Source organism: Trachurus japonicus, chromosome 21 (assembly GCF_045865225.1).
Source record: "Trachurus japonicus isolate A0001 chromosome 21, Traja_1.0".
Lineage (NCBI taxonomy): Eukaryota > Metazoa > Chordata > Actinopteri > Carangiformes > Carangidae > Trachurus > Trachurus japonicus.
Window position 1 is genome coordinate 17,983,075 of NC_140927.1, and position 18,221 is coordinate 18,001,295.

The 18,221-nt window shown below is 41.3% G+C and overlaps 2 protein-coding genes across 6 annotated transcripts; one reads left to right on the forward strand and one right to left on the reverse strand.

Annotated features, from left to right (window-relative positions):
* Positions 1 to 9: 9 nt before the first annotated feature.
* Positions 10 to 6,793, forward strand: hnrnpa3 (heterogeneous nuclear ribonucleoprotein A3). Of its 4 annotated transcripts, none has more exons than XM_085765722.1 (11): positions 10 to 39; positions 1,246 to 1,368; positions 1,483 to 1,629; positions 1,732 to 1,942; positions 2,039 to 2,128; positions 2,235 to 2,306; positions 3,081 to 3,128; positions 3,285 to 3,422; positions 3,507 to 3,626; positions 3,728 to 3,801; positions 5,233 to 6,793. In XM_085765722.1, exons 1-10 carry the CDS (start codon positions 16 to 18, stop codon positions 3,781 to 3,783), a joined length of 1,029 nt encoding a protein of 342 aa, XP_085621848.1. In that variant the 5' UTR covers positions 10 to 15; the 3' UTR covers positions 3,784 to 3,801; positions 5,233 to 6,793. The 4 variants fall into 4 exon arrangements, with proteins under 4 accessions (XP_085621848.1, XP_085621847.1, XP_085621846.1 ...); XM_085765721.1 differs by lacking the exon at positions 5,233 to 6,793 and adding an exon at positions 3,903 to 4,575; XM_085765720.1 differs by lacking the exon at positions 5,233 to 6,793 and adding an exon at positions 3,910 to 4,046 and having other exon boundaries at positions 3,728 to 3,805.
* A 754-nt stretch (positions 6,794 to 7,547) lies between these two features.
* On the reverse strand, positions 7,548 to 14,365 carry nfe2l2a (nfe2 like bZIP transcription factor 2a). Of its 2 annotated transcripts, none has more exons than XM_085765718.1 (5): positions 14,196 to 14,365; positions 10,848 to 11,117; positions 10,469 to 10,561; positions 10,180 to 10,362; positions 7,548 to 9,157 (listed from the first exon to the last, which is right to left on the reverse strand). In XM_085765718.1, the coding sequence occupies exons 1-5, from the start codon at positions 14,229 to 14,231 to the stop codon at positions 7,901 to 7,903; spliced, it is 1,839 nt and encodes a 612-aa protein (XP_085621844.1). In that variant the 5' UTR covers positions 14,232 to 14,365; the 3' UTR covers positions 7,548 to 7,900. The 2 variants fall into 2 exon arrangements, with proteins under 2 accessions (XP_085621844.1, XP_085621845.1); XM_085765719.1 differs by lacking the exon at positions 14,196 to 14,365 and adding an exon at positions 12,542 to 12,729.
* Between the last annotated feature and the right edge of the window lie 3,856 nt (positions 14,366 to 18,221).

The following is an 18,221-nucleotide window of genomic DNA, read 5'->3' on the forward strand; positions in this document are numbered from 1 at the left end:
CTCCTAACTGCGTCTATGGAGGACTACTGCAAAATGGAGGTGAGTGTCCGCAGATGTTGCAATTAAAAAAATATGTGTATTTAACTGATGGTGCTGCTTGACAACACAGCAGCCACGTTAGCGGATGAATGCGTGACATTATTGTATCATAAAATGCGCCTTTTCTGCAGCGTCGACGAACCAGCGCTGCTGTCGCTAGCTAACCCTGCTAAGCTAAGCTAACGGTGGTTACAAATAAGCACTTGCTGTTTAGGGTTGTGTCAGCAGCACCCGAGAGCTCTGGGGTTGGGCTCAGATAACTGGTAACTTGTTATATGCAATACATTTGTGTGGGTTTTTTGCTTCATTGATTAATAAATTGTCGGTAAAAGCAAAGAGGTGAACCGGCTGCTAAGCTAAAGCTAGCGCTGCCGGTTAGGCCGAGGCCACTTCGTCGCCACTTTTGCACAAACTGTGTCAGTATAGCACCACACTATTATGGACCGGAAAACTAAAATGCATTAAAAACAAACTCTATTTTGGTTACATTTCTCATGTACATTTAATATTGTGTATAAACATTTTCAATGCAGCTAAAAATGGGGTTTGTATTTGCTCAATATTTATTTGGTTACTGGATACAATGTAGCTGAGTGTTAGCCTAGCCTGTGGCCGCAGCAGGAGTAACGTCACGGCCCCGGTACTGACAGATCAGGATGATGCATGATGTGTGTGTGTGTCTTAAAAAGTAAGTAGTTATAGTTACTCGTTACTTCCCCCAAATGTAACAGAGTTAATGCATAATAAAAGTAAGTAATTACTAGGAAAAGTAACTATTGCGTTACTTTTTCTTTTTTTTTAAAAATAAAATGCTCGAATATGTCAAATTAACTTACCCTAAAATCATCTTTATAAGTAACCAACTCACTCAGCATTCCCCAGAGTTGGTTAGTTACAGATAAACAGCTATTTTTGACTAGTTAATGGACTGAATAATGTGTAGCTATATAAGGTACACTTTAACAGGTGTATTATTTTGTGACAGGACTTCTTGAGTCAAGTAACGGCACATTTTATTGTTAGTACTGTAATGGTAGTGGCGTTATAACAGGAGAAACAGTAACTTCTTTGATTACTCGTTACTGAAAAAAGGAGCACTGTTAATAACGCCATTATTTCAGTCACTGGTTACCTCACTGTGTTGTGTCTGATAGTGGTATCCTGTAAACACTCAACTCCATATATTTTGTCATCTTGACTTTATAGGACCGTGAAGCTAAAGAGCCTGAGCAGCTCAGAAAGCTGTTTATTGGAGGACTGAGCTTTGAAACCACCGAGGAGAGTTTACGGGCCCATTTTGAACAATGGGGAACTCTCACAGACTGTGTGGTAAGCAGCTTTGTTGTCATCTAAAATTAAATTATATAGATATATTATACATATATCTACACACCATTTCCGCTGTTGTCATTAACATTTTGTATTATATGTTGCTGTTTCCAGGTGATGAGGGACCCCAACAGCAAGCGATCAAGAGGGTTTGGCTTCGTAACATACTCCAATGTGATTGAAGTTGATGATGCAATGAAAGCAAGGCCTCATAAAGTAGACGGCAGAGTTGTTGAACCCAAGCGGGCTGTGTCCAGAGAGGTACAAAAATGAAAAATAACAACACACTAAAGGCAGATAATCCAATACTGTATATTTACAGAGTGCTTATCAATGCTCATTCACTCACTCTCCTTGTTTCAGGACTCAAATAAACCAGGTGCCCATCTGACAGTGAAGAAGATCTTTGTTGGTGGTATCAAGGAGGACACGGAGGAGCTCCACATCCGGGAGTATTTTGAGAAATATGGAAAGATTGAATGCATCGACATCATGGAGGAGCGCTCCACTGGGAAGAAGAGAGGCTTCTGCTTTGTGTCATTCGACGATCATGATACAGTTGACAAAATTGTTGGTATGTGGTTGTTTAGACTGTAGAATAAAATGTGTTCTTAGGAAACCTGAAGCATTCGTATGAAAGTCCATTGTTTTTTCCCTTTTTGCTTAACAGCCCAGAAGTTCCACACAATCAACTTCCACAATTGTGAGGTCAGGAAAGCCCTCTCAAAACAGGAAATGAGTGCCATATCCACTAACAGGGGTAAGTCCTCATCAAATGTAACGTAGTTATTCTTACTTTTTTATATAATTATTGTATGAAGATGAATGTTTATAATATCTCCAAAATAACATCTACTTGTCCTCAGGCAGGAGTGGAGGATCTGGAAACTTCATGGGCAGAGGAAGTAATTTCGGAGGTGGTGGCAACTTTGGCAGAGGTGTGTATTTGCATGTAAGATAAAAGAGACTGTGACCTCATACACATGCATGCACATACTCCTGATGTTAATGCTGCAATAATATTTTCCAGGTCAAGGTGTCACATCTACACTGATACAACACAGCAATATACTTATATGTCTTTCACTCCTCCCTCTTCACAATGTTGGAACGCAGTCAAATAAATTCTGTATAGTCAAAACCAGTTACTCAAGTTGGCCTGGTCCAGTTATGTTGGCACAAACTCTGTGATCACTTGCTTTTAGTTGGACTTCACTTTAATTGAGGCCTTATCCGACTATAGGAGGACAAAAAAGTGTTGATTAAAGCTCATAAAGGTTACATAATAACAGCTGCTGACTGTAGTAACTCCCGGGCTCATAGTTTCACTCTCACGCAATTGTCAGACACACAGGCCGATTTACAGTATATCTGACGGCACATCTAAGGTAATCAACCCAACTGAGATGCAAAATTAGTGATTACAGGCTGTAAGGTGACACAGGTGTGTCATTTTAATTTTGCAGCTGTGTGTAGATGTAAAGGTCATGTATGGGAAATGCTGACAGTCACATGTCTGCATATGTCCATTCCACTTAAAACACTTTCACAGCTCTTATCTGCGTTAGAGTACAGCTTTTACTTGAGTTTGGGACTTTTAAGCAGAACCAAGGGAGAGATTGGATTTGCGTTAACAGAGGTAATTTATCAAAGAAGAATAAACAAAGCAACCTCTGTTGTTGTGTCATATATTTTTCACTCTTGTTTTTAAGGTGGCTATGGCGGAGGAAGAGGTGGCTATGGGGACGATTTTGACAATGGTGAGCTGTTGTAAATGAGTCTTTTTACAATCTGTAAAATGTAGAAAGTTTCTGTTTGTGACTATGAGTGACAAGGACTTCTTATTCTTGTTTAATGGCGTCAGTGTCGTCAGAGGTTGTTATGGTTCTCAGCTATATGGTTTTTCACTACGATAGGCCCAGGAGGAAACTATGGTGGAGGACCAGGTTATGGAGGAGGTCGAGGGGGCTACGGAGGCGGTGGTCCAGGTTATGGCAACCAGGGAGGTGGATTTGGTGGCAGCTGTGATGGAGGTTACGGTGGTAATGATGGAGGTAAACAAATTAAATTATTCCAGAGTAATGGATTTAATATTTGGAATACAGTTGTGCCCTAAAACTGTACCATATCTCTTCAAGGTTACGGAGGAGGTGGAAATTATAATGACTTTGGGAATTATGGTGGACAGCAGTCGAACTACGGGCCCATGAAGGGAAATAACTTTGGTGGCAGAAACTCGGGTGGTGGTCCCTATGGTGGTGAGTTTTACCCTCCAATCCCATGTGTCACAATCAGCCTTCAAAATCGCACATCCAGTGAATAAACAATTTTTTTTGTGTCAACCAATCCCGAACCTCAGGTGGCTACGGCTCTGGCGGCGGAGGTGGAGGTGGCTATGGCTCGCGGCGGTATTAGTTATTTCATGTTTTTTTGGTAAGTTGCATTCAGTTCCACATCACCCTCGTAGCACAGTACAGAGTGAGCCCATGAAAGTGCAGAATAACTATTTGTTCTATCCTGTATCCATTCAACAGGCTTCAGTTCTTAGCAGGAGAGGCGAGGAGGTGAGCAAAGGAATTGTCAGGAAAGCTGCAGGTTACTTTGAGGCAGTCATCTGAAAGCATTAGAGGAACACACAAGTCAGACATTACTGCAGCAAGAAGGACTGTGTACACAAAACATGAGTGCAGATGATGCCCTTCCCTTATTGTGATAGATGTTTCCCGACGAAGAAATTTTTCCTTTTGTGCGTCTGAAGTGTGTGTGTAATTGTGTCTATGGTATCAGGGGTAAAAAGTGAATTGTTTTTTTTAAAGTCAGTTCTTTATATCTATTATTTTTTCCTTTCATTTTTTTTTATATCCGTTAGTTTTCTGCTGGCCACTTAATTTTATCTTTTAACCTGGTTTTTTGTCATATAGAATAGTTGTATCAGGCCCTCGGACGAGCTAGAATTACCATACACCATTTTTTCTTTCTGAAGTTATTATGATTACTCAATTTCAAGTGTCAAGTGTATTTTGCTTTTTGTATGTGAAGCACAGTATGTAAAATCGTTCGTAGTACCAGTGTCAACAAATATAAGCAGTCTGGAGTAGAATTAAGGGAAACCCTCACTCTGCCTGTTCCCAGCAAAACAAATTCTAGATTGTTCAAATATTTTGATTAGTAGAAAAAAAGACCGAATAAAATTGTGTAGTAAAGTAACACGAGGTTCAGTGCGTCATTGGTTCAGAAAAAGATTAAATGAGTTATTAATTTATCTGTTGCCTGCACATTGTGACTGTGAAGTTTAGAAATTCAGCCTGTCCAGAACTTTCTCCCGAGTGAATGTAGTGTGTGCACATACTGAATGTATCTACTTGCATCAGGGCCAATGACAAGGGAGTTGTGGGTAGTCCTAGAGGAAGGGCCCATACAACACTTATGCCAGTGTTGAGCGAGTAGGATTATAAGAGCCACAAGCACCTGCAGTTGGGCCCTCAGCGTCGCTAGTGTGGAAGATTGCAGATGACTGTCAGACAGGACGTCTTCAGCCCCAGCACAGTGGACCAGTCAGCATTTTGAGGGAGAAGGGAGAAGGCAGCATCGAGCACAACGCCCATGGAGGAAGTTTGCAGTGTCGTGCCTGGTAGTGAGCATCTATCTCTCTTTTCAAGGCTAGCTAAACCCTCCAGCAGCTGGTGCTAGCGAAGAAAGACTAGTTCCTGGACACATTGGAGATCCTGTTGAGTCAGAGATACTTCAGTTTTTACCAGCACATGCTAGATTTCAGACATTAACAAGAAAAGGGAGTGAGTATTTCACAAAAGCTGACTTAAGAAGATGGAGCAGGTAAGAGTAACCACTTTGCTTGATTTACAGATGTGGAAAGAGGCATTCTCTTCTTGCTGAAAATCTGTAAAGACCTGATAACATGGAAGGTTCTGGATGGGTAAGACTTTTTCAAAATATTATCCAAGGCTGCTCATGTTGTAATCTAATATATGGTGATAATATAAGGTGGAACAGTCTTCTAAGGTAAACCGAGCAGGACGACATGGGAATATTGTTCCACAATGATCAGAATTCACCTTGACTTTTACCTCACTGCTTGGTATATCTTGAAGGCAAAAATATGTTGTTTTAATGTACAATCATAATTTTACTTTCAGCCAATCCTGATACTCAATTAATAATTATGAAATACTCATGAAGAAAACAAGAATACTATGTCTCTCTTGAAAAAAAAAACAATCATTTTCCTAAATAACTGGATTCTTGGATGTCAAAAATTGTGGAAAATTATAACCAAAGTATCGTTGAGCACAGGATGAGGCCTTCAAATGTTTTAAATTGATCAATCAACAATCCAATACCCAAATTGTTCAGTTTAATATAATGTAAAACCATGAAAATAGCTAATTTTCACACAAAGAAGTAATCACAGTAATTCCTATTCAACGTTGTCTTCTGATCAACTAACCAATTAATAGTTCCAGTTACATTCTAAACAAATGTTAATTTATCATTTAAGTCTTAAAATATTAAAACATTTATATCACTAAATATTCAGTACAACAATACAGACCTCATGGAGCAGCAGCTTTTACTCTAAGGCTGAAGAGGGCCACTAATTGTACATACAGCTCTTAAGGTTAAGACAGCAAAATGTTCAGGTTGGCAGTTTATAACAGCTCAGATCCTCTTCTCAAATAACAGATCCTCCCAAAAAGAAGAAGAAACTCTAACAATCCGTGCTAGGGACTAAACAAACTGTATCGACTGAGCGTCTCTGTGGTCATAAATTGAAACTATCAAACAAATAGAAACATGGCAGACATGATATATATTCACAAATACTCATATTTGACCTTACCCTATCCAGGAAGTGTTAACTGAGGTGATATTTACAGCATATTTGGTCTACCCCTTGTGAGTATTCAAAATAAATTAAGATGTAAGGGGAAATTTTGCAAGGTTTCCTTCAAAATAAAGGGAAGTCTAGGTCTACTTCTCCTGTACCTTTGGCCTCTAACTTGTAGTATTAGAGGATGAGGGGAAAAAAGGTTGATCATCAATCATCTTATGCACCCAGTGTCAAATACACACAAGATCTCAGCAGGAGAGATTAAACCTACAAAATATGATGCTTGAAAATAAGTTCAGCATTTTTTTTTTAAAGGTTTTGTAATATGTGCAACTTTTTGGATTTCAGGCAGGTCACATCTGCTTGCTCAAAAAAACACAATGCCTGTTAATGTTTCCAGTCAGTTACAGGATAGTGTTTCTACTGAGGAATGCAGAATGACAACTTCCTTACACAGAATAAAGGTTGTGCTTGGCGAAAGCACACCGGTGTCATTGAACCATGTTGGTTTTAAGTGTAAACGATATGTAAATGTGAAATGTAACTTGTGTACGTAAATAAAAATGTTTTCCTTGACTTGAGTTTTCAATTTGTGAAAAGCAGCTGGAGTCAAAATGCCGTGCTGTAAATGTTTGATCTTTATTGTATAATATGGCTGTTATCATTGTCAGCAGGTTTTACTGTTTGATTTACTTGATTCACATACGTCCTTGAGTTTGTTGCCCTGCCCTCTGGTTTAATTTGACTCCCTCCCTTCTGAAGTTTGTCGTGAGAGCAGAAAATAAGCTCGGCGATCAAAGGTAGTGTTTGTGTGCAAAAGTGCATGTAGGGCACATAGTGATTGCGTAGGGCTTTACCTTTGACTATGCTTAGCCGGTGGACCATTGTGAAGTTGTGATGCATGCTTCACACTGAACATACTCTTCCGTGGCTCAACAATTGTGCTTTTTGTTGTGTAACATAATGAATGCAGTGGGTGTGATTCCTTTTGCGACAGGAGGTTTTTCAGCGCATTAAAAGATTTAGGTTACTGGATAAACAAGCTTGCTCTAATCAATAGCAAGCAGATTGGGAAAGTGGTTTAAGCCTGTGACAACTTTTGTTTCAGTACAAGATTCCTTTTATTTACTGCTTTTTAAGCCCCCTTGGTAAAGCCTTCAAGACCTGACTTGAACATGTGGTAAGTTATGTAATCGCTCCTTGGACTATACATCCATCTGGCATCAATCTGTTTGCAGGCTGTGGCTGCAGCTCACAACACACAATGTTCTCTTCTCAGAAAACAGGAGGCCATATAGCTATAGGAATTGTTTATTGAAAAGCACTTAAGTTTAAAAAAAAGAACCTGGGCAGCAAATCATAAGGGGGAAGTTATAAAATATAAGTGGCAATGATTGACACAACCATTTAGCATACAGAAATATAATATATACAATATATATATGTACATACAGTAACATTCTTATCAATCTCAAAAGCGTGTAATGTTTATATTTACAAACAATATTGGTTAAAGAATCTGTGAGGGTATCAGAGTACAAAAGAAGTAAAATATCAAAAATATTACAACATTCGAGAGAAGTAAGCAAAAACTATACAATAGTTCTGCTGGGCTACTAATGCTTTAAAGCTGAGTGACTACAAAGTTATTGCATAGTATTACTATGTTGATGTAGTACCAAATTACAAAGGAGATAAGTGGTTGTCTTCTCTTTTGATGAATGTCTTTTTAATGCGGGGGACGAGGAAGATGCTGCCGTCCGTCGACTGCTGGAGGGAGTAGTCGGATGGAGAGTAGGAGTTCCCCTTCTCGTCCCTCAACATGCTGAAGACCTCCAGGTACAGGGTGCTGAGCTGCTTTTTCATATCCTTCAGGTTTGTGGCGTTCTGGTTCTTCTCGCTCTGAAGGCGCTCCTTCTCCTCCTTCAGCGAGTCCAGCTCGTTCTCCAGACCCACGATGTTCTCCATCTTCCGTTTGCGGCAGTTCTGGGCAGCTACTTTGTTCTTCCCGCGGCGGCGTATGTCTCGGACCAGGGCCAGCTGGGCCTCGTTCAGTTGGTGCTTGGACATCATCTCGTTGAAGTCATCAACAGGCAGATTAATAATCATGTCAACAGTGAAAGGGATTTTGAGGGCCTTGGCCCTCTGCTCGTCTCTGGGGAGACGCACGTCACCGCGTTTCTTCTGCTTGTCTTTGGTGAAGGGAGGGTTGTTGTAGCCGCTCTCCTCTGATGGTTCTGTCCGGTATTGTTTGGGGTTCTTCTCCTGCAGCTGCCCTATTGGTGCAGAAAGCGCAATCGCTGACTGAACATCATCAGGTTGGAAATTTAGCGAGAACATCTCTGAGTAATCAGACTCTGCACTTCCAGGGCTATGGTCCATCTCCTCCATGTCTGAATCACTGTAACCAAAGGACCCATCTCCATATGCAGACTTTGCAGGCGAACTGGCGTTTGGACTTGTGTTTGAGGAGATTCCTGAATCTGAGTCTGGCATTTCAGCCGTCAGACTGTGTTTGCCTCTGTCCAGCGCTCCATCCGGAGAGAGGCTGTAAAGGTCCATGGGTATGAAGGGAGGCTTGTTTGGGATGTCAGTCATGGTGGTGCTTTCATTTCCCTCTAGGCTTTGCTGACCACCACTCTCATCCAGAATGGCATTGGGGTAGAATATGTCACAGAAACCTTCTGCACCAAAGTTAGTATTCAGCTGAGGAGCTTTCGCCTCCATTTGGCTCAGATTGTCCGGTGGAGCCATACTGGAAACTGAGCTATCAAATGTATTGATGAACTCTGCAGGACAAACATTTAAACTGTTTGTTTCCCCCTCTGTGACATTGGTCATGGGGTAAAAAGTGAAGCTTGGGTTCTGCACTTCGGGGCTGTTTGCAAGAGGATATGTTGTAGTCTCCAGTGTGTCCTCCATCTGCATGTTCAGGCATTGCTAACAAAACAACAAGATAGAAAATGATTAGAATAAATACAATCAACTCATCACAGTGCAAGTTCAAACAAACTCTGCTGTGTTTTGTGTGTGATTTTACAAGTGTTACTATGTATGTGTATTGTACATGTTGCTGTTGATGCATTTGTGGCTTTTCATGATGTGACACAATTAACCACTTGTGAAAATAGGCTTTCAGAGAGACTGTACATGTTCCATTTATCTCATGCAGAACCGTGATATTCTAAATGTTGAAAATTTAGTTTCCCTTCCTCCATATCACACGACCTTTAATCTGTTACCTTCAACAATAAAGCTTTGCTAGTGACATCTGAAACATTTAGCCTGGTTTTCAGGATTGACTAGATATGTATTTGTTGAAATAGCTCAAAAATCACCAATACCAATCTCCCTACATGTTGTTGCTGAGACGTTAACCAGCCACCTTATCTCTACAAAGCAGCCTCCAAGAACTGAAACAAGTTACACAGACAACGGGCGTCTTATCAGCAGGTTGCCAGAACAACTAATGAAGTGCTACTTGATAGTTAAGTTAAGGTGCGTGGGCCATATTGTAAGGCAAAGGCAACAATTGGTACATAGCTCCTCCCATCTACTAATGCAAATATGAGTTGCCTTGAATCAAAACTGATAAGAAAAAACCAGTTGTGCACGTCCCCTTTGTGAAAGTAGGCGATGGTTTAACTCCACACCCACACCCTCTCTGAACATGTTTTCCAGTGCGGCTTAGTGAAGCTAATGGCTAGCAATCATTCACACTATCATTACTTCGGCGCTCACATCCCTGTGTGCGCTCAAATGTCTCAACAATGAGGCCTAGTCACAGTGGAATAAGGTGTGTGTGCTCTCGTCTCTATATGTATGAGATCCCATTCTCATGGGCCGAACAAAAACGTGTTTGTCCTCTAATGCCGTGCTCCTGCCATTGATGCATTCTTTGGATGTTTGCTCCACAACACACAGCACCGAGCCATTGAGGCGGTAGAATCCATGTATTATACCTGCAGCTCAGGGAGGGACAAAAGCTCCATCCACGCTTGCTCCAAATCTGGGGACATCCTCTGTGGCGGCGGTAGCGGACTTGGGGAGAGGGTGGCCGGCGGCACGGCTGTCTGTTCGGGGGACATCATGATGGTGCTGCTTGGTAGTGAAACAGGAGCTGTGTCCAGGCAAACTGATGTGTTCTGTGAGACAAACGCGATGACAGAAGGGCAGTTTTTCAGTTAACAGCTCACATGTGGGTTAAAAGCTAAAAAAAATGTGTGGTAATAAGTTAGTCAATATTCTTACCTCAGCTTCCTCTACAGGAAATGTCTCTGCCAATAGCTGCAAACACTCATCGAATGACATGGCATCACCATTCTCCTCTGTGAAGCTGACATTCTGCAACAAAGGTTAAGGTACATAAATGTTAAATTTACCCTCTAGCGTCATTTGTGTTGCACCGTTTCTTAAAAACAGCACATGGTGTGGTATTTATAGAGCTTTAGGTCTCTGTGGAGTCGTTTCTGGAGCAGAATACACCGATGCAAAGCTACAGAACCACCTGTGTTTCTGTAATTACACAGGATGAGGTGGTTCCCTAGTTACAAGGCAGCCGCAGCCAATCGAACGTGGTAGGAGTGGTCCCCGTCTGACATGAGTAATGAGTAAGACCACGTGCACGTACCTGTGTAACCTCCAAAGGTGTGACGGCCGACTGCAGTGGGGCGCTGGCCGGCGGCGGGCGTGGTATGTACTCTCCCGTCTCTTCATCGAGCTGTAGCTGTGCGAGCAGGGCCTTCTCCTGCTCCCGGATCAGATGCAGCCTTTTCTCCTCCTCCAGCTCCCGCTGCCTCTGCAGCTCATGCTCTTTCTGACGGTGATTGTAGTCAAACACCTCCCGCCTGGCTCCCAGATCAATGTCCTGCTTCCACAGGATGTCAATCAGGTCCATGTCCTGCGGGAAGAGGAGCTCGGATCAGTTAAGAGAGTTGTGAGCAGTGTAGCCATCGCTGCCCTGCAGTGAGAGTGTGAGCAGCATCGGAACAAGGAAGAGCGTCCCTGCTGTGATGCGTAGCTGCTGCACCTGCCACACCCTGTCCCTCAGTATCTCCTCACTGACAACGGCACTGGCACTAATGTCAGGGTGGGGGGGGGGGGAGAAGCTGCATGAATAATAGATGTACGTCTCCGTTTCCCCTGTTGCCACCACATACCCGCCAAAGACACGTATCCCCACTTGATAGCCTGTGCAAAGGAAGTGGTCATTACCCATCTGATTACACCGAGGTGTTAAACTGCCTGCTGCATTCCAGCTCACATTTGGGCACAGCCTGTCAAAATTTGCATAAAATACTTCAATACTTCACAGTTTAGGTTTCTACTTTTAAATGAAGTACAGCTAAATCCAAAATATTATTGTATTGCATTCTAATGCAGTTACAAATCAGGAAGTTCATCTACAAAAATGTGGTCCCATGGTTATTTGAGAACATATTAGTTAATGGAAATGGAATAAAATTGGGAATTCAAGACCATAGATGTGTTGCTGGGTAGAATTACAAACTTTGTTATCTTTTTTATTCTCGGCTGTGTTTTCAAGTAAATAACTCCCAACTAAAACCTGACAAGTGCCCCCTGCACAACTCTACACAGTGAGATTTAGTATTTACTCATTCAGCTAAGTGCTGCCTATGATACAGAACGCTGGACACACAGCATACTCACAACTGTGGGGATATTTTAATACCATTTCCTGTAGATTTCCCCTTGCATGGGCCGTATGTTATTTAACTTTTTAAACACGAGTTTGTTCAGATAAACTGTGGTTCTCTCTTCCTCCAGTCTTTTACTTATTTACAGAAGGAAACCATTTCACAAGGCCTTAGGATGTTGCATAAACCCAAGACACTGGTTCACAAGAAAAGGAGCATGTGACTTGTTTGTTCCTCAGAATCAACAAAACCGACAGCCTTGGCTTTATATTAATGCTTAATGTTGGTTACAGGCCAGAATATACATAGTCTATAAAAAGCCAACATGTACCCGAAGAGAAACAAATCACATAAAGCAGAACAACAAACAGCAGAAGAGGATGTGAAACAGAGGAGGAGAAAACACTGAATAATTATGTGTCTCTTTTGACTTTTTCTGATTCAACGACAATAAGGGTCCGTGGTAAACCTTCCCCTGCTGACAATAATAGCAGCAAACAAGCACCAATACATATTTTAAGACACTGTTGACACAGATTGTTCTGACTTCAGCTACGACACTTCAAAATAAGAACCCACTAACCCTCTTTGCCTCTGTGTTGCATCAGTGGTATGACCGTTGAAGGATTATGCGTTACTAAGGCTGCCCACTATAAATCATACTCACCGCCTGTGAGGTGAGCGCTCAACCAGACATTATGGCTACTGCAGGAATGAGGAAATGCCCCAGAATGCCTATGCGGGACGTCTGAGCGCACTTCTTGAGGTCATCCGTGTTTTCAAAACTGCACAAACCACACACTTGTCTGTTGGTCACACCTTCTAAGCTCACCAGACAAGTCACACGAGTCCCTTAGAAAACAACCGCCTATGTCTAAAAAAAAAAAAACTCTACTACACCTACACATGGGAGGGTCAGTCGGCCCCTTTCACTGCTTCTGACGCAATTAAGTTAATTCACCTTTACTTATACTTAACTTGTATTACTGCCAAATAGCTTGTGTAACTGGGTGTGTGTGTGTGTGTGTATGTGTGTGTGTGCGATCAGGTTATCAGTGTGGTGTCAGTATCATGATGGTCACAAGACCTGAACTGGCACCAAAACAAGGAAACTAGCTGAGAAAATTACTCAAATTTCCCTGACAATACACAGGTGTACGAGCTAAACAGCATGTCATCAGTTTATAAAAGAGACACAAACAAAGACACACAACTCAATAGTCAGGAAACACAGAAAGACTATTTAAGAAAAGAAAAGAACTTAAGCCGTGGTTTGCTTTAAGTGTGGGTTGTTCATTTACCTCTCTCCAACTGAATAAAGGGAGCTCACAGAGGAGGGATGGGGGGCTGACCACTTATTGCTCCTTCTTTCATCATTCACCCACCCATGACCAAGGATGATGAAACATGGACACGTTTACCAAAACAGCCTCTTCAATCTATGTGGACTTCAACTGACCCTGTGTGTAGGCTACGTGTATGTGTATGTGTGTGTGTGTCTGTGTGTGTCTGTGTGTGTGGGTGGGTGGGTGGGCGTGTGTGACATATCCAACTAAACACTGAAGATGTATGTACATAACCATGGCACCATGAGGGATAAGCTCAAGTTCACAGACACACACAAGTCTAGTCAGGTTGTTTGCTCTGTTTTAACATGTTTTAAAATGTAACCAAAAACCAACAAACCCATTCAGAGACAAGAAGAAACGGAAAGAGTGAATCCTTTCTAGACATTATTCACCAAGTTTGTCTGTATCAGATCTGGATCACATGCTTGGAGGAAAGGGGAAGAAGGAGGAGGAGGAGGGGGGAGGCAGTTACGAGAAACAGCTCGAGAGGATTTCTGTTTACCAAACTTTTTTGAGGAGGAAATATACAATCATATCATCTATTTTTAAACAAACACAGCCAATTACAACACTTAAAATATCAGCCTGTTTTTCTTTTCTTTTTTTCTAATATCAGTGGTTTTATTTCCTGCCCAGGAAAAACGTCACAAGTGGATGACTTGCAGAACTGAAAGCTGTACAGAGGGCGACCTTAAAATCTGAGAAATAAAGCCCAACAGTGTGTTTTTTTAAGGTCTTGTCCACGCCGGAGATGTTATTTTCTATTGGTTATTTATATGATCGTGTCATATCTGCGCTATAATAAGGTTGTCACTGTATATTATTGATCTGATTCGCCATAATAAACATTTACAAAAGTTCACCTGAGCTATAGCCTAATCAACGTCTGTCTCCCTGTCAGATCGCATTCAAGAAAAAGTTCCCGGCCGCTTCACCCCCTCTGATCCCCGTGTAACAATCGGGTGTATTTACCTGTTGACCGGGACGCATCACCTCCATTTCCATCATTATGGAGATCCGAGTCGCCGTGAGGAGACGGTCTATGGCTGATAAACGCGTGTGTTATTCCCTCAAACGCCGGATTAAAATGGCGAACTGGTCCTGAGCCTAGAATATAGAGTCGCCGTCGCAGCCGCTGAGCTGAGGGGAAATATTGCCTCCTCTAAAAATCTAATGAACATTACGGAAATGGTGGCCCTGCCCACTGAGCTGCGGCGCCGGGATCGTCCCCCTCTCTCCGGCCTATGAGGCTGGAGCTGAGGGCGGCGTGTGCATGCGTTATGGAGCACACTAGACTGAGCTGACAGCATGTAAAGAAACATCATTTTTTTACTAAATAAAAACACAAGACAACATATTAATAAAACTGAGAAGCTAAAACAACACACAGGCTTGAGCTGACTACACATGATGGATCACAATAATAAAAACAAACAAAGTTTTGGTTGTTATTGTGTCTGAAAATCATTGAAGACACGGAAAATGAACGCCATGTATTAAATAAAAACAATAGTTTTACGTTTGTAGTCTAGTTTGTAGGCTATTTCCTATCAAGCTAATTGTTAAATTAAAACTTTTCCATCCGAGGAGTTTAGTTTGGTGCATAGCGCCCCCTGCTGGTAACCGCGGCCGGTGTGGCGCTGGACCCCACTGTCCTGTGGAAACCTTCAGGTCACTCACTGCAAATGAGAGACAAATTGACTTTTGTTTCATGGAATTTGTAGCAGGGATGCGCCTGACATGTCTGATGACAGCAGAAGGTCCAGTGGTGATCTGAAAGGAGCAGGAGGTGCAAATATCCAACATCCTAAATTATAACTATGCTATATGCTACCTGAAAACATAGTAGATCTGTATGCTGTGATAGTACATGTTTATTTGACCTGGTCAGTTTATATACTGATGATGAAGTACTTAAGTTTATTAAAGAACAGTCTGTTAGATATATTAAACTGCGGTTTTACGCAATACATAATGTGATTAAAAATGAAACTTTTACACATCACACAGTCTCATATGGTGTAGCCTACAGTGGTGACATTTACTTGTGTGGGCCTACATTCCCTCCTGTGCTCCACTTTCAGATGGACAAGTTTTATTTTTACTCAATGCCATACATTAACTTGACATTCAAATGTTGTTACAGTTTAGTCACCGTGTCGATAAAAACTTTACAGGCAAATCATGTGATCAATTTATTAAATGATGCAGTGCTATATGTAGTTAGGCTATTATGTGCCATATGCAGTGCTATATAGTAGAATATGTTTGGGTTGTACTTTTCCATTCTCTTCTGATATACCGCCACTTTACCACACTTCAGGGGGAACTGTGTTGTTGTTGTTTTTACTTGTATAAACTAATATTTTATCATCTGTAAAGTACTAGTTATAGGCTACTTCTACCAGTTCACAAAAAACACTGCAATGCTGCAGCTTAAACTTCCCTGCCCCACATATTAAAATGAGATCCACCTTTACCAGCAACAATAGTATATTAAGTATTATAATACGTAACTATTTGTGTGATCTTTAAATATCGTCTAAAGTGCATTTTGTTGATACAAATCTTGAGTGAGATCATGAAAGCAGGGCTTTTAACCAAAACAGAGTAGGCTAGTAATGACAGTGGTATTGAAACCATTATCAGTATAGGGTTTGAATACTTCTTCCAGCTGGTTCTGCAGATGTAACATCTTTAACATTTTTGCTTTTATCCTCTAAAGCACTTTGGATAAGGCTATAGGTTCTATGTATGAAAAGTGCCATACAAATAAAGTCTGACTGACTGATACTATCAATGTATCAAAATAGCAACCCAGTTATCTGACAGAAGGCAACCTCCATTATACTGTTACTTTTGATGCTATTAAGAAACATTTGGTTGATTACACTCCTGTACTTTTACCAGAAACCTTCAGGGTCTGAGTAGACTGATTCTTTCAACACTGGAGGACAGGTCAGTGCTGATATTATCTGCCATTTATAAACTTTAAGTGGCTTCGGGTCAATCCAAGATTACTACTATTTAGTTTTTAGTTGCTAAGGCGTCTACAACCCCCAAAGTTGACAAAAAATGTGAACAAGTCTCACATTTCTGATAAGTAAGAAGTGGGATCACGATATAATGAAGTCTCTTTTAAAATATGTAGAGGTAATGAGGCAGACTCTAGCACATATCTGTAAAGAAGCTCACACTGAAGTGCAGCTCACTGTGCCACTGCGTGAAATTACACTAAAAAAGCCTTCTTTTTTTTTCTCCCCCTTCATGCGCGCTCCTGAACACGCGTTCACGTTTGGCAGCTCCACGTCGACATTCTTCCAGCTGCATATAGTGAACTGCACAGGACTGGGGGAAGAAAAGGTGAAAGCGGCGGTAGCCACCTTACGATTAGAGCGCTGCAAGTCCACCGACAGGACATCAACCGCAGTGAAAACGAGCGTTTGCACTGTGGACCCGGCCATGGCCTGCAATGTCACCAGATCGCTTTCTGCTTTTTTCTCTTTTTTTCTTTTTGCATTTTATGATCCAGACTGTTTGCCCCTCGTGTTGGATAGCAGCTGGTTCCCTTGCGTCTACCTACACCAGGTACAGTATGGCTCTCAGAACTTACTTCTTCCCTCGTATATCACATATAAAACCATAATAATGACTGAAAGGTGGTATTAGTCCCACTTGTTTGATTTCATCATGCTGCACTTGTAAAGTTGCTGTCAATGCTGCTGAATGCAAGTTGCCCTAAAGTACCTTGAAACTGACAGAACTTAATACTCCTGGAGCTCAGCTGGCCTTCTGCACTTTCTTCATTGCTATCATATCCATCTGCATTGTTTGATGAATAGCTCATTCTCCTGGGCCTGTTCAGCCCTCAAAGTTGCTCAAGCTCAACAGGTAGAATCAATGACACCACTGGCACAACAGTGGAATAATCCTGCAAAAGTTAGGATCACTAAAACTGATAAATCACTAGCTCAGTCAGTGTTAGAGACTGGTTGGAAATTCAACTTTGCAACCAACCAGATGGTCATGCTTCCAGAGGTAAGTGAATCAATTCAGAGATCTTTTTCTAGGTGGGATATACATCAAGATCAATAACTGCCCATGCTCAAATCAAATCTTACCATATACCTAATCATTTCTGTAGAGCTCTGATAATGTATAAAAGGACTCCATATGGCCTGCTGAACCTGTAGGTCTCTACCGCAAGCCTTTCCGTAGGCCTGGTCGTATGGCATTCAAGTCTTAGCTACTTCGCTCAATAGTAGGAATTTTCTCTTGTATAATTGTAGAGAACATTTTGTATTAAAGTATTAAAATCCAACATGGCTGTCCTGTTTTCCCTTGCTCTCTGTGCCTTACTACAGGTTAAAGGAGCACCCAGTCGTGAGGAGGATAAGGCTCTGCACAAGGACAAACCTATGAGGTGGCACTGTGGCTTTCCAAATAAAGTTCTGTGATACACTTAGACTCTAATTGCCTGCAGTCAGTGCATTACAGAACTTTGTTTTGGGAGTTAATACTTAAAACGTGTGGGAAGTAAATCCTCAAACATCTGGACATTTAAGTTTATAGAATGATGTAATTTTTCTGTTGACAAATGACTGTTTTCTCTAATAAAGTTTGTCTGTGTTTTAAGTATTTTATTCAGAGTCTGTCTTATTCTTTTTTGATAATTTAGCCGTTCATTTTTATTCTACACTAGCAAATATGATGCTCTAGGTTTGTGTTAAAACATTACTTAAAGAGCACTGGTTTGTGCCATATGGAAAGAGCAGTCACACTGGTTAGATGACTGCAATGAGGTGAGGAAGAAAGATAAACAGTGAAGTCACATTGTTTCGGTTTACTCTCAGTTTTTACAACAACATCACAAAAGTAACACATGTGGCATTTTAACACACTGATGATAGCCAACCACGAACGGTATAGTATTCAATGAAAAGATACAAAATTAGATACAGGATTATTTTCTAAAAATGTGGAAGATAGTGGGATTTA

Coding starts and splice junctions, on each gene's coding strand:
- hnrnpa3 (XM_085765722.1), top strand. CDS start 16: ATGGAGGACTACTGCAAAATGGAG. Junction 1,943..2,038: donor TACAGTTGACAAAATTGTTG/GTATGTGGTTGT, acceptor TTTGCTTAACAG/CCCAGAAGTTCCACACAATC. Junction 2,307..3,080: donor TGGTGGCAACTTTGGCAGAG/GTGTGTATTTGC, acceptor CTTGTTTTTAAG/GTGGCTATGGCGGAGGAAGA.
- nfe2l2a (XM_085765718.1), bottom strand. CDS start 14,231: ATGATGGAAATGGAGGTGATGCGTCCCGGTCAACAG. Junction 10,363..10,468: donor TTCCTGTAGAGGAAGCTGAG/GTAAGAATATTG, acceptor TTTGTCTCACAG/AACACATCAGTTTGCCTGGA. Junction 9,158..10,179: donor TGTCCCTCCCTGAGCTGCAG/GTATAATACATG, acceptor TTGTTTTGTTAG/CAATGCCTGAACATGCAGAT.